General features: G+C 41.6%; 1 protein-coding gene across 1 annotated transcript; it reads right to left on the bottom strand.

The window, feature by feature from the left end:
- Positions 1–31: 31 nt before the first annotated feature.
- Positions 32–11453, bottom strand: casd1 (CAS1 domain sialic acid O acetyltransferase 1). Its single transcript, XM_085261405.1, has 18 exons — positions 10995–11453; positions 9814–9910; positions 9446–9566; positions 8663–8707; positions 8485–8547; positions 8358–8402; positions 8136–8259; positions 7537–7751; positions 7017–7436; positions 6822–6911; positions 6608–6727; positions 5733–5889; positions 5518–5597; positions 5193–5294; positions 4857–4997; positions 4459–4536; positions 3231–3323; positions 32–3108 (listed from the first exon to the last, which is right to left on the bottom strand). Exons 1-18 carry the CDS (start codon positions 11236–11238, stop codon positions 2839–2841), a joined length of 2505 nt encoding a protein of 834 aa, XP_085117531.1. The 5' UTR covers positions 11239–11453; the 3' UTR covers positions 32–2838.
- Positions 11454–15861: the final 4408 nt, after the last annotated feature.

Here is a 15861-nt window from a genome sequence, read left to right as displayed (position 1 = left end):
AGAAAAAACACCCCCTTCCCACTCCATCCACTAAAAGAAGCCAAAACAGCACATTTTTATGAAGATATTCTTAATGTACAACTTAATTCTTAATGAATAAAGGCATTTATAAATAATATGGATACATTTCACATTTTTTTAAGACATCACAATTTTTTTAATACATGTAATATATTTCAAAAGAGGCCCTACACGGGGTATAAATAGTTGTTGCTTTTACGTAACCAAAGAGATCAATTAAGGCCCGATACATTAACCAAATTTACTGTATCGCGGTTGTTCACTAATAGATGAGAAAAAACCCCAAACCATCATACAGATCAGTAAACTTAACACACCAAAGAGAATAGAAACATCTATATGCCATTCTCATCTGTACAGTGAGGTGCTGAGTGGTTAAAAATTAAACATTTACTTGGCTCCCAGTTTGAGAACAGAACCCAAACAACCAGAAAGAAAGATGAAAGCTGCGCATTTTGCGCAAATTGTACCGCTGTGAACCCACATTACATAAATGAATAGAGGATGACTTAATGTTTTCTACCTGATGGCAGCTGAAATAAAAAAAATCATTTGCAATACATCTTATGTTATATTGTCATAAATCTGCAAACAACATTTGATTGAGCCAAAAAAAAAAAAAAAAAAGAAAAGTGCATTGAGTAAGTGCACTGGTACTGTGCTAAACTCAACGTTAAACGCTGAATATTACCTCAACAAGTAAATAAAAAAATTAAAAAAAAAAAAAGGGGGGGGGGGGGGGGGGGGGGGAGAGCAGATCTTAAAATAAAAATCATCTCCCCCTCACATGTTTGCCGTCCTGGCAAACATGTGAGGGGGAGATGAGGAGGGGACAGACACCGCCTGATGAAATGTACAACATTTTTCCTTAACAGTAATGTCAGCTCACTCAGTGCATTACCTAGTGGTTTCTAAATGATGTGGTTGTGGCCCCCCATACAAAGTGCCTAAAACATGGAAGTTTATGATCACAGCTGCATCACAGATGTAAGTCTTCATCTGAAGATGTACTGTAGGTATATGCCACTGGGAAAACCCCCAAAACAAAACACCACACAGTCTGTTTAAAAGGCATCACTAAGACATCACTTCAGTCACTCATTCACTGACTACAAAGTTCAGTGGCTGTGGCACCTCAAGAAAAACAGATTGGTAACAATTTAATGGAAATAAAAAAAATAAAGTGTCTTAGTGAGGCGTTGGGTAAACATAATTTCCATCATCTTGTACTTTGAAGGATGTGGAGCAAATTCCAAGATCAGTAGGAAAGGAAAAAAAATAAAAATCTAAAATCTCTCAGGCTATGCAAGTTAGGTTGAGCTCAGGTGACTATAAGGGGGGGGTGGGGGGGGGGGGGGGTGGTGTCATATTGCTTGTGGGAGAAACCACTCCCATAGGGACAAATTTTATCATTGGTTTAAAAGGCAGTCATTCAAAACAAGTTGATCTACAGCGCCCCCCTGCAGCCTTTCAGAGCCACCACAGCCCCTTTCTGCACAGGTCAAAGGTTTTCCTTTAATTTGTCACCCAGCAGTTTGCTTAGAACAGCATGTGAAACTTGGTACACTTTCTGCCAGAGGTATGAGGCATGTTTCAATGGACATTAAAAAAAACAATAACAGACCAAAATTACTGCGGAAGCAACGCTGTATAAAATAAATCTGTCACTACTGTACAAATATACACAGACTAGGAAGCAAGCTACAGATGAGACAAGACGGCTAAAAGGATCAACCTCACCATCAGGTAATTGTCTATGAGGGTCTGGGATGGATACAAAATTGTCTATAGAACACTTCCGTCACAAACAGCAGTCGCAGAGTATAAAATAAAACAAAGCCAGCCCCCACCTGCCCCACCCTCCCTCCAAAAAACCGTATAAAATATAAACTTAATTTAAATCATTAAATACTGTACATGTCACATAGAATTTCAGCGCTACAGCAGGTGACCACAGCCTTTCAGCAAAATTACGCACAAAAAAAATAAAAAAATAAAACACAGCAAAAACACGTCAAAGGATATTCCAACATATTAACCATTGCACTCCAAGTTTTCTGACTCTAGTCACTCTTTGATCATCCGAGCCAGTCGTTGGTCCATATATCTCATATTTAGATATCTGACGCAGTTTGAAGTCACCAGGAATACTGTACAACGAATGTTGACGATAAAAATGCAGCACAATTTAACGCATTTGTTGTAAAAGAGTAGATATCTGAATATGCAGGTTATGGATCCACCTGAGTGAAATCCCTCCTTCAGCTGCTACTGCACAACATGGACGGAGTGTGTGCCAGGTGATCCCTCCCAAAGCGATTTACAGGAAGTTCTGCATGTAACAAAAACGTATTATCAGCGTTTGGCTAAACAGACGCGACGCTGCCAAATGCAGCAGGCATGAGTCTTAAAATGAGGACGTCGTGCTTTGTTTTTTTAGATTCTGCATTTCCAAAATCCTGAAACCAGATATTGTAAACATTTCATTGGTTTTTTTTGTGTGTGTGTTTTTTTTTTTTTTTTTAAACTCCTTTCCCACAATTTTGACTTTGCTGTTAAAGGAGTGACTCCTTCTCTGTTGGGAATTTGTCTTTTCTTCAGTGTGTGACTTTCACAGCAGTCAGAAAAGTACGGACTCTGCTCAAATGTGGCCAGCGGACAGACTTTGTTCTCCCAAGGGTCACCGCTGCCAACATCGTCTCACCAGTAGCTAAAACACAAGGCTGCCTCCTGACTTCCATCTGTACCTCACTTCAATCTCAGCAGGGTCTTAGTGGGTCTCCCGCCCCTCCCCCAGATCCCCTCAGGAGATGTCCATCAGGCGCCAGGTGTGGGCTGGCCAGCCCTGGACACCAGCAGTATAACGAGACTGAGAATCCCCATGGCCCCCAGTCTCTTCAGCAGAGCCATGCTGTCTTTGGGGATGACCACCTGGGCCAGGTCGTTGGTGATGAGGGAAATCTCATGAGCCACACAAACAAAGATGAAGGTGCTAACCAAAATGTTGAGGGAGGGGTTTCCTGGGATGAGGACCAAAATCCCCTTGGTGTCAGCTGCAAGCCATATGTGGTACTGGCAAATGAAAAGCTGTGGGACACAAAAAGCATGGTTTTAAAAAACACCTCTCATAAGACTCTAGTCTTTTGTGATTGGAGATTTATTTAAGGGTTATATTGCTAACTGTGACTCTAAAGCAAGGAGAACCTTACCTCTAAGGAGATCTTTCCAAACCATGCAAAGAATGAGCTATATATAGAACGGGCATAGCCAGGAATGTTCCTGATGAGAATGAAGGCCAAAATCTGCCCACAAAACAGATCACAGACATTTTTAGGAATCCAAGTGTGACGTTACAACAGGTAAATCATGCTTATCACTAAAAAAGTAGCAGGTCAAGCTTGTTGAAGAACTGTAAACCCTTAAGTGGTGTAAACAGACGAATGGTTAAATATAGTAATGGTGGCAATATATGTAGAAAACATATCTTTTCCAGTGTGAATTGACTGTAGATAACATGGTGAGCTATTAGGCTTGGTCTCACAATCATATCAGACTGTCATGAAATCATGTTAAGTAGTAAATTTAACTTCATGACTCAGATGACATGGGCCAAAACTACGAAGAAAGCTCATCATATCCAGGTTATCTGGATTCACTTTGCCTTACACTGGGAGGCATGATAAGCAGTCAGACACAAAGCTAGATCGTCAGTTAATCCAGGATTGAATCTTTAAAAAGACACCTTTAGCTTTTATTCTCTCAGCTGCAACATCAGTGATGTTTGAGAGCAAGTAAAGAATAAAAGTAAAAGAATGAATTTAAAATTAGACAACAGAAAAAAATAATAATAAAGTTGCCTCTAATAATTTATATTTCTTACTGATCAGAGAAAGGCAAAGACATTAGACACTATTAGAAAACTTAGACCTTTCTACTGATGGCGCACAGGAATGGTGATGCTATTTTCCAGAGAACTGATTGGTCAGCAGACAGCGATTTCACGCTTGATGATCTCTAATCTTGTTTGTGGTACAGGTTTCCGAGGCAATATACCCTGAAGTTACATGCATGAAACATCACAGTGCAGGCCTCTGATGTCAGGGTTGTTTCCAAACATGTGAATTAGCCAATCAACACAGAACAGTGGGCGAAAGCGCAGATGTCCCAAACAGTTCAGACATTAAACAGTCTTTAACCTTCCAGCTTTTTAGCACAAACTCTGTATATTGTTCATCTGAGCTAATGTGAGAATGAGGCATTTAAAGCCTCAGCGTCATCAGTCCTGCCTCCAGGTGCCACCTCTTAACCCAAAATCAAATGCAGGATTTCCAGCAGTAACAACTAATCGGACTCAGAGAAACTTTCAGACTTGATCGCACCAACACTTCATGTGTGAAAAGCCAAAGAAACAAAGATAAGGACAGATAAAAACTGTACCTGGACCACAGAGATATAGGGATGCATCTCGTTGCACTCGGTTTTGGTTTTGCAGCTGCTTGCCCATATTGAGTAAGTCTAGAATGACGTGGAGAAGATTTTAAGTGCCACATTTTTCCAAACAGCCAGTAAGTTAAGCTGATACTGTAATCTCCAGTTAGTACAACAAGAACTTTCCAAGGCTTTGTCACATAAGTAAACATGGCTCCTTTTTAAGCATTCCCTTTTGCACATTGTGTTTATTACTTAAATATACAAAGAAGTCTAAATTTAAAAAAATAAATATTTAGCATTAGATTAGAAGAATTATGTAACAGATGATAACTGATCTAAATTAAGAACTAATGCTCAGCACGGGTATTTTGGTAAGACCCAAAATATGTGAAATGCAGACTTACTATGAAGGAGACAACAGAGAGGAAGAGGAGAAAGTTGGAAATCTTGGCAGAGAAGAGAGTCTCTCCTTTTCCCTCTGACAGTACCTGACGCTTCTGCAGCACCAGATAGATGAAGGCAAATAACATGCCATGTATCACCGCCTGCAGAGGAGTGCCAACACATTAAAAGATTACAGCAAAGGCCAGAAAATTTGTTATCACTTCGGTAACAAATATTATATTAAAAAAATAAAAATAAAAAATAAAAAAAAAGGGGGGGGGGGGGGGGTGTTCTGTCATGTGAAACACGAGTGGACAAAAGCCTGGCTGCACCTTGAGGAAACACATTTGACTTACAAATCGGTCCAGCTTCCATCTGAACCACCACTCGTGGATGCTGCCATTCAGCTCGAAGAGCTTAGAGATGGGCCACACAGAGAAGACGCGCTCAAAAACGCCCTGGAGTCATAATGCAAAACACAGAAATTACATAAAACAAGTAGCATTTTAAAAATGGAGTAAACATCTGATTTAAAAAATAAAATAAATCATAGCACAGCTTAGTGGTCAATATGGTGCTGCGTGAACAACTTAGGACATGTGACCATTTACATCTCTTAAACTTAAATATGCAATTAAAAGAAAGTAGAGTTACACTTAAGAACGCTTTCAGCTGACCCACCTGTGAAAAGGCAAAAAAGCAGATGAACATCAGGAGGCCCAGTAACTTTGCCAAGACTCCAAAATGCCAGACGCCACTACCTGTCCAACAAGGAAGACATATGAAACGCAACCCTGCTGCTTGCACTTATGACATGAATTAATCAACTGTGTTTATTCACACAGTGCAGGACACGACTGAGCGGAGTATATAAAGGTCAGTAATTTGACACCTACTGTTAGCCGTCTTCTGAAGGATCTGAGGCCACATAGCCATTGTGGTGTAGATGACAACAAACCAGAATGTGACCAAGGGAACAAAGTAATAGAACTGGTACGGTCGGTCCATTACCACACACAGCACCAACACCAGGAAGTTCAGACGGAAAAGCACCTGTGAATGAATATGACACAAACACCTAAGCAGATACCCAAAAATCACACTATTTATCTGAACCCAAATTATTCTGTAATAACAATCATAATGTTATTGTCACAGCTGCCATTTTTAAAAATCACTCAGTCACCGAATCCCTAGTTTTGACCACTGGATTTTGTTCACAGAGCGGAAACGCCAACACTTCAACTTAAGTTTTATTTTGGTGACGAGATCTAAAGTCACAGGGAGCCAGTGTGGAGTGGAGGACAAGGACTGTTTTTGTGTAGGTGAGTGTTCAATGCGTGGCGTGTCAGGCAGATTATGAGTGATGAATGTTCTCCTGCAGGATACCACAGTCTGAATCTAGAGGAAAAGGTCATGGTGCGTGTTGTTGTCCTTATGCACCGCCTTTGGTCTTGAACATTGAGGTTTCTTTCACTGCCGTTTGGTCTTTGGGTGACCAAAGTACCAATAATGATCCTCTACTTGAAAGTTTGAGAGCTGATGTAAGTTTGTGCAAGTCTGAGACATCAAAGTTGTCACATGCATGTAATCAGAGCGGAGGTGATCCCCCCCCAAAAAAATAGCAGCGCACTGGAAAATCGTCCAATTGTTTTTCTTTTTATGGACAGAACTTCTCTATTACACCTCATGTGCATGATTGTCTGCTATGACTGAGAAACAAATGTCAATAAGAATATAAAGTTAAAGTATAACTGAAAGCACCCCTAACCTGGCACACTCTGTAAAGTCCAAAGTCTCCTTTGAGCCAAAAAAACGAAAAGTGTCCATAGCCAGTTTGAAATAGGTACGCTGCCACCAACACCCGCACATGCATGTACACTGGGATGAACTGAAAGACAGAAAAATAACCATCAGGCTCTTCAGACATCAACATACACAGCAGGAGACTCAAACTGATTTTTGTAGACATAATTGGGACTCACAGCGCTCGCTCCAGATATGTGATAGATGAGGATGACGAGCTGCATCCAGCCTTTCCACTCGTCTGTTTGTTCTCGGTTGAGTAATTTTGCCTGCGTGGAAGCAAAGAAAAAAATAAAATAGTGAGATTATTTAGAGACTGTTATACTGTGCTGTTTGACGCAAAAACAAAACTTTACTGAGAAGCACCGTCTCACCTCCTTGCTGTTGTCACTGTAAAACACTCCCAGTACAAATATGTAGATGAGAGGGATGAAGAACGTGGAGTGCGTGTAAAACTTCTGCTCTTTCATGAACACATCTGCCCTGTCACAAAGGTAAAAATAGCCCATGATGACGCCCATCCTGCAGAGAGCCTGAAAAGGTGCTTTTGGGCCGGGGGGAACAGCTGCAGTGGCTGGCTTCTTCTCCTCTAGGCTCTCCACATCAGGGGGCACGTGTCGGCGGTGGCGATTGTTGCCAAGGATGTGGAAGACCATGATGACCACGGCTGAGCCAAGGAAGAAAAGAGCCGACAGTTTCTGGAGCAAGTTAGGGGCTCGTAACGTCTGACAGCATGAACCGTCGATGGGCCTCAGTATTTTGTTGCACACAGAGTTCATGAGGATCATGGCTCCCTGCCAGGATGGTTAAAAGGAGAGGTGAAGGGGAAGTGGGTACTAATCAAGGATACCGATAAAATAACCGCACTAAAGCTGGACTCATTAATTAACTTACCACACTCCTGGTGCTCTCAGGCAGGTGCAAACCATCATCTGACTTGATGATGGTTTCCAGCGCAGCCTGACGGGAAGCAGCCACCAGTCTGACCCGAGATCTGCCATTACGCTTGCTGCTGTTGAGCACATCCACTGCTGCTTCATTGTACAGCTCCAGCTGCTGGTTGGTGATCATTTTCCTGTTCTCACTTAACACCTCTTCATTTACTGGATCTGCAGAAGGAGTTTAATCAAGAGGGTCCATGCATGGAAACATGAAGTGAACAACCATTGTGCAACGTGGGAAATGACTATTGAGTGTGAAATGCTAAGTAGGAGGTTCAGAGATGTCAGTGTGGCACCTTATTTATTTTGCCTGTTTGTTGTTTGCAGTAAATTCTAACAATCAAAAAGTTAAAAATGGAAAATGTTTAACAAACAGATGTGAAGTACAGCTGCAAATTTATTAGGCGTGTGTGCGGATTGGAAACTATTAATTCCTCTGTATGTTAACACCAAATGAGTCTTAATATTTTCCAGTCATGCCTCATACTTTAGAAGCCTGTCTATGATCATAAAAAGATCTTGTATTGTGTGAGTGGCTGAAGCTGAGCACACCTTGCAGCACCCAGTAGACCTCCCCATGCTCAGCCAGCTTCTCCAGCTGCCCCATGATTGCAGTCAAGTTGACTTTGTACTGCTGGAGGGCCTCACTGCTGCCACCGTGCAACTTGATGGACCACTGTGTAAATGGATAAACAGTCAGGACTGACATAACTATCGGCAGCCACCACGTCACACTTGTCTCATATAAAACATGCAGGCATTTACGCAGGTTACCGTGGCAGCTCCGAGGACGAGAACATCTGGCTTTGCTGAACCTTCCTGCAAAGCAAAAGAGACGCCGCACTTAAGTTTACGAGCGGCACTTGATTCGCAATTTCCCCCACTTGTTACCGTTACTCACACGTGTCCATGATATCAAGCGTTCCTTCATTGAATTATTTGCCTCGGGGTACCACAGAAAGTCCTAAACACAAAGATGAAGTTTGAAAAGAAATCTTGTGGCAGAGTGTTTAGAAGAAAAAAAACATAAACCGAGAACATGTTAAAACCAGGAATATATATATAAATAAATAGCTCACCACTTTAATAGAGTAGCTCTTGTCTTCAAAGGAAATGTCCTCATGCTTCAGATGTTAGGAAGTGGACAGACAGAGAGGAAGTGTGACATACAGTCAGTGATGCTTTGTCCCAGCTTGAGACCAAAACAGTTAGTACTGTATAGTTATAGGGTTATCCCATAGCTTCATTTATCTTGTTGAGTTTCTGTGCAAGCTGCTCGACTTTAACCTTTTTAAACATCGCATTTCCACAATGCCATCTATATCAAGCTTTAAAGTACTTCCACCTTTTCATAAAAACGACTATTTATTTGACAAGTCAGCAGGGTGATTTTTTCTAACATAAAACCGATAGTCTGAAGTTAAATTATCAGACTTGAGAGAAGTACGGAGGAGCAAAGTAACTATTGCTTTTAAAAGCCACAATTAAGCCACATGAATATGAATGACTAGTCAAACTGCATTTTTTTGAAGTCCTGATGGTCTGGTTATTTATTAGAGCTGACGGAAGACACACAGCCTTCAAAGCAGCCACGATAGGTACGCATGAATCTTAGTCTGCTCTTCTAATTAGATTTAGGTTGCAGCCTTGATCAGTCAGAATTTAGAGCCATCTGTGATGGAAGAGAGACTTCCATTTTGAGGTTGAAATATTTTTAGTCAGTTTATAAACTTCCCTGGAAGCAATGGGCAGAGTGAGTTAAAGCATATTTTTGTGCCTCATATCTGTAGATCTGTTTGGCTTGTACCATCACTATTGTGAGAAAAACCCTGGGCTTGAACAGTGCAGTTTCTCATTATTACCTTAATCCCCTCTTCTTTTCGTTCAGGGTTGATAATTTTGATGAAGGAGTAAAACAGCTGCCTGATTCGCGAATCGCCAACAAAGGCTACCCGCTTTTCAGAGAGGCAGGTTTTGGCTTCACTGTAAAACATAAAAGGTTGGTGAGGGCCAAGCACAGATAAAAAACAAACAAACAAACATTTATTTACTGAAGTGAATAATGTTTTTGTCCTTTATTTGTCAATGAGTGAGCTTTTATCCCAAAGTCCTTAGTTGAAATTACCCACAAACCCTTAGTGACTGACAAAAACTCACAACATCACTGCCACACATTTAAATCTTTATCCCAAACATACAGTGTAATAACTTCAGAGGTGGTGTGACTCACATGCTTTTGTATTTGTGCATCATGCAGCCATAAGGCTGCCATACATCCTCCCCCAAGTAACGTCCTCTGGACAGCAGCCATTCACACGAGTCCCCTCCTGGAGGCAAGACACAGAGAACTTTCTGGTGAGGCGAAACAAACAAGATCTCGCTTTCACTCACAGTTTCGCTCCGACTATGACAGAAACCTGCTGCCTCAATAGTGCCCTGGCTTTTCATTCTGTGCTGTCAAAAGGACCATACAATACACGGCTCTGGCAGGGGCCACAGTGCAAAATGAAGCCATCAGCGATCTAGCTCGAGCATAAATCTCTCCAGCTATTCATTTGTTCGCAAAATGAATGGAGCCATCTGCAGCTGAATCAATCCACAGAAACAGGCGAACATGAAAGGTGGGCAGACCAGCATGCAACATCATTCTCAGCCAAAGCAGCTGCTCACAGCACACTCTGCTCCCTAACCTTTTCGTGGGTGACGTCCACACTGAGCAGCCTAGGTACGACGTACATGTAAATAAGCCTGCTTTATTTATTCATAGTCCAACTCTATGCTCTGAGGACGTGTCACTGTTTGTCAACCAATTTATGAGCAAACCCTTTACTGATACATCCAGTGCACTATGCATATGCAAGTTACAGCCCTGGAACAAAGAAACGTGCAGCTACAATGTTATCACAAAGCAGCAAATCTAGAGTTTTTGAAGTTGTGAGCAGGGCGACAGGCACATTTGTGGCCAGTCTTACCGACAGTGCATTTATTCAGGAAGCTAGCTAAACACCATGTCGGGCGTATTTACATGACATTGGTCTCCAGGTGCAGATCAAATACACTTCCACGAACCTTTCCAGGGCTTTTCCAGCAGCAATAAAGCGTTTCTTGCAGCAGGAACGTCAGCAACATGTAAACACAGCTATTGGCAGTGTTAGCAGCTAACCAGCTGGATAACGTCGGGTCAAATTCACGCTTCCTTTGGAGACTTAGTGCGTGAAACCACCTATTTGCGGCACGCACGTTTTCAGGCGATAACTTTAACATCTAGAAAGCATCCCGTGACAAAAGCACGGAGCCCAGTAGCTAAGAAAAGCGCTGGCATGCAAGCAGCTACCTAGCTACCAGTAGCAATGTCAAGTGTTTCCAGTGGCCGCATCCACATTAAGTTGATCAAATAAAAGCAGCACTCACCTTCGTAATACCGCGAAGCAGCGTGAAACACGAGGAGTAAAAGAACAGCAACCAGCGATATCAGTTTCGCGTTTTTTATGGTAAAATGTTGATTTATTTCGCGTTTGCCCAGGCTATAGGCCAGGACCGCCATCTTTGCTCCTCCATGACAACAGGCAGCTGTGCAGTCTCGCGGCGGCGGCGCTCCGCTCAGCTCACCATATGCCAGCTCCACTCCCCGGCACACCGCCTCCTTCTCCTCCATCACTGCTGCTTAATGAGTCAGGTGCGGTTCAAGGAGACCTTCCAGCGGGTCTAAATTTGTCAACAAAATTATTATAAATAATATTATGGTGAGGCAAATCGTTTCTTTCGGGTGTCTGTAAAAAAGAAGAAAAAAAAAGTTTTATGCTGGAATGATCACAAGCAAAAGCAGGAATTTGGAGATGGTAACTTTTAGGAAAGCAAAGGCGCACTGTCATCAGGTCGATTGAAAACAGTGGTTTATTAGTTTGCACTGTTGGAAGAAGGCGTGGCTTTGCATAAAAAAAATTAATAATTAACCTGTAGTTTAGGGTGGAGGGGCGGGCTGTTAGGTGTCATGCGTTAGATGTAAGTAAACCGGCTTAACTGCATGTATCCGTGATTGTGCAAGTGTGTCAAACCTGTTACATTTATTTACACACACTTTTACACACAGTTGACTGTGTGGAAGAGTAAAAGACGAAGTAGTAGTAATGGGTTCAAACAAAAACCAGACATCAAGTTTAGGGTTTTTTTTGTTTGTTTTTTTAAATTAGAGAGTATCAAAGTGGCTCTGTAGTGCAGATTTTGCTGTAGATCGATACCAAGTAACTACAGGGCCAGTATTGCTAGTACTAATACTCCTACAGGTACTTTTTAACCTATCAAGTAAATTCTAAACACATATTAATGATCACTAAATAACTGATTTGCACAGCATACCCAATATGCACAATATATGTTTTTATTTCCAAAAAATAGTGACGTTACTACAATTCAGTGAGCTACATACTGAACTTAGAGGTTAGAAACAAAGAAGAAGGTCTCTCTACTTAATAGAAAGGTTTCAAAGAATCTGAGAACATGGTATATATTTCTAAATCTTACATCTGAGTCTCCTGAGCTTCTTCGGGTTTCTGGGGAAACTGAAGATCAGGTGTAAATCTATTCAGAGTATGTAGCCAGTTCAGGCAGAAAACCAGTCAATTTCAAAGGTGCGACATAATGGTGTGCCACTGTAGGCACACATGCTTATGAATATTGTTGAATTACCTTTACCTTACATTGATGAAAGCAGGAATTTAATCATATCTGATAAAAATTACACAAGTTTAATTTACAGTATACATGCAGCTTCAGGTTCACTTTGAATTTGTTCCACTGCACATTTCCTATCTCTGAATCTCATGGACAGAACAACAAAGGAGACAAAACTGGCCCAACAACAGTTTTCTTTTCTTTCCACCCATCCATTCTCTTCCGCTTATCCTTATCAGAGTTGTGGGCCGTCCCAGACAGGTCGCCAATTTGATGCACAGCCATAGCTGGACTGGCCATCGGGCATACCGGGCATTTGCCCGGTGGGACGATGGGTTTTTTGTTTTTTTTCCGTAACGGTATAAACACTGAAAGGTGGTGGATTGGCCAGATGCTGGGAGATGTGTAAAAATAACTCAATTGTTTGGTGGTGGCTATCGCGGAGCTTCCACAGATTCAGTAACATTAGCAAGTGGTGGAGGCCAGCAGATGCAACACGCTGGCAGGTGGATGACAGAAAGGCAGAAGGAGCAGAGACCTGAGACGGTAAACTGAACTTCAGGTAAGAATGACCTGCAGTCTATCTGGGTCAGATATAAACCAAGTTTAGGTGGAGTTTATTTTCGTTATGCTGACTTTTAACAGTCAGTTACAATAACTTGTACTGTGTACTAACTAGCATGACAGAGTTTCTATACAGCTGGGCGGGTGCTTTGATGTTACTGATGTTAAACTTGTTTTATCTTATTTTATTTATAAGGTTAGTTATTAGAGTTTCCAACCGTCCCGTAAAAAACGGAATCGTCTCGTATTCAGAGAAAATATTACGGGTTTCGTATTGAGGTGAAAAGGAACACAGTTTGTCCTGTACTTCAGCTACAATGAAAAAGACACAAAGCTGGAGTTATTCTGTCTTTGCTGCACAGCTGCCTCTTCTTCATTCATTCTCCCCCCTCCCTCTCCTGTTTCTACTTCAATCATGAAACTGATCAATGATCAGCTGATCGGCTTTTCTCTCTTGTTTGTTTATCGCCCACTTTGCGTCAGAAACATAAAACCAGCGGAGGTCGCGTTAAACAATAGCAGCACATTTAAGCTTTATCAGCTGTTGTTAGAATTTATTTAATATTAATTCCTAGTATCAGCTGATGTTTGCTGGAGTCACAGCTGTAAAAGCTGCTGGTCATGATATGTGGTGAGAGGGAAACATGAAGATGAAACCAGGAGATGTCCTTACTGGATCATCAGAGCTGAACAGGTGATGGAGAAACAGGTTTACCTTTTAGGTGACATGATTGAGTTGAAGGGAAGTTAGGAACTGTTTCTGAGACACAAATAACACCAGGATCCTTTTTTTATGTAGCTGACAGCTGGTAACTGTGCAGGGGCGGGTCTAGCAAAGTTTTGCCAGGGGCCAGGTAGGGCATTAACAGGGAAAGGGGGGCACAAAGAAATACTTTTCTTTCTTATTCTCATTTAAAATGTCTCGCTTTTAACAAATAATTATCTGAATCTTACGTTTTCATCTGATGTAAAATGTATAGAAATCCATTATTGTACATAGTAATTTTTTTTAGGGTCCCATCATAATTTCTTCAGAAGTAGCTAAGTACTGTATATGATGCCAGTATTTTCCCACATTTTCTAGATTCTGTACCAGTACTGTGTGTAAAATGCCATCAAAAAGTCAATTAGTTTTATTCTTTCTCACCTGTCTTTCTATCTCCTTTCACTTTTTAAAGGTTGCCATGTTAGAAAAAATATTTTGCCCTGCCATGCTGTTTATTGATGTGGCAAATGAATGGTTTATGAAAATATATCTAAATCTGTCATCAGTAATCAGTAATGATCATGTCTCACCTCTAGTCTTCTCTGTCTTAATTTCAGGTTTTCACCATGTGTAGATAGTTCAGGAGGTTAACTCGACCAAGCAGTCCACTTTCGGGTACTGTTTAGAATACCACAATAGGAGGATGGTGTAGGTTTAAGTTTAAGATACATATATACCAACAAGACAGTGTACATCACTGTGACAACAGCGTTTGTTTTCATTCAAAGGATTTATGGTTTTTCCTATAATACCTGGTGGGCCGGTCTCTAGTCAAAATGCCCGGGCCGATTTTTTGTCCCAGTCCAGCCCCGTGCACAGCTAAGTTTTTGGGGTTTTTTGTTTCTTTTTTCTTTGTTTGCTTTTTGTTGTTGTCTTTTTGCTCCAACGATTATCTACACAGCTCTCTGTGCAGCTCTGTTAAATGCCTGCCACAGCATTTCAGTCAGGTTGAAGTCTGGACTTTTGACCGGGCAGTTGCAACACAACATTTTTTTAAAATTCTTTTTCAGCCATTCTGCTGTAGATTTGCTCCTGTGCTTTGGGGGTCACTGGCTTTTTGTATGTCCCACGTTTGGCCAGGCTTCAGATGTCAGACAGATGGCTTCATATTTGACTCTAGAATACTTTGGCATACAGAGGAATTCACAATCAACTTAATGCCTCCAAGTTGCCCAGACTGTCCTCAGCTGACTCACCCGTCTCTCTCTCCCTCTTTTTGCGATCTCTTTCCTTCCTCAGTTGACATGAGTGTGGGGAATGTTGCGTGCTATGCTGCAGAGGCGGCGCATCGCTGGGATCTCTGCCCTACTAATCACGCACCGGGAAGACATTCCTGATTTACCTGCTGTTCAGCTGATTGGGGCGTGACTTTAAGAGGGCGGTGTTTTTCCTCAGTTGACACCAGCATGCAGTAAACAAGCTCGGCTCCTGTAATACTCACATGCAATCTATTGCTGTTGCTCTACTTGTCTTCGCCTCCTCTGTCCTGACGCCTGTTGCTGACGCCTTCAACCCCCTGAGGGACCGACTAAAAGAAAGACTCTTTTAATAAAACATCCTTTAGTCTTACATTGTGCTCTGCATTTATGTCCAGGGGTCCACAACAAGCTTAATGCTGTGTCTGCAAAACAAGCCCAGATCATCACCCCTCCACCACCATGCTTAACAGCTGGTATGACTGGGCTGTTGGATTATGCATTATAACCATGATCTTGTATGTCCAAAGGAAATGGCTCCGGATGTCTGGTTTTGCAAACTTAATCCATTCTGTTGGTACCCTTCAAAGAAACCATGCTTGAATATCTCTGAGCATTGTGCAGCCTGCCTTTGGGGTGAATTTGCTGGGACTTCTGCTCCTGGGAAGATTTCAGCATTGTATTGTCACACAGCTAATCGGTCCAGACCTGCAAACCGCCTAAAGTTGTGCCTTTATAGAGGAGCTCACACTTGCTGATGATCATGTAATCAAGTGGTTTTGATTAGCAACACTTGACTGCTGCTACACTCTTAACTCCTTTGGAAGTAGGAAGGGTGTACTTAGCGTTTCACCACACTGAATAGATTCATGTGAAAACTTTCTTCTTCTTCTTTCTATAATTTCAGCTTACTTTATATTTTAATAAACATCTCAGTGGTTTGATTGTCTCGGGATTTAATCATCTATCTGTAATATAACATTTACTACATAAACTGGTATATAAATAAAGTGGGACATTAAATAAAGTAGAAGAAACATTACAGAATCCTGAACTGACATAGAAGTGTTAAGCATGTTAA

Source organism: Mchenga conophoros, linkage group LG22 (assembly GCF_057382185.1).
Source record: "Mchenga conophoros isolate Kocher_MC1m ecotype Shallow Benthic linkage group LG22, M_conophoros_male_GT1.1, whole genome shotgun sequence".
NCBI classification, from domain to species: Eukaryota; Metazoa; Chordata; class Actinopteri; order Cichliformes; family Cichlidae; genus Mchenga; species Mchenga conophoros.
Note: the sequence above shows the minus strand (reverse complement) of the source record. Positions and strands in the feature narration are given on the sequence as shown.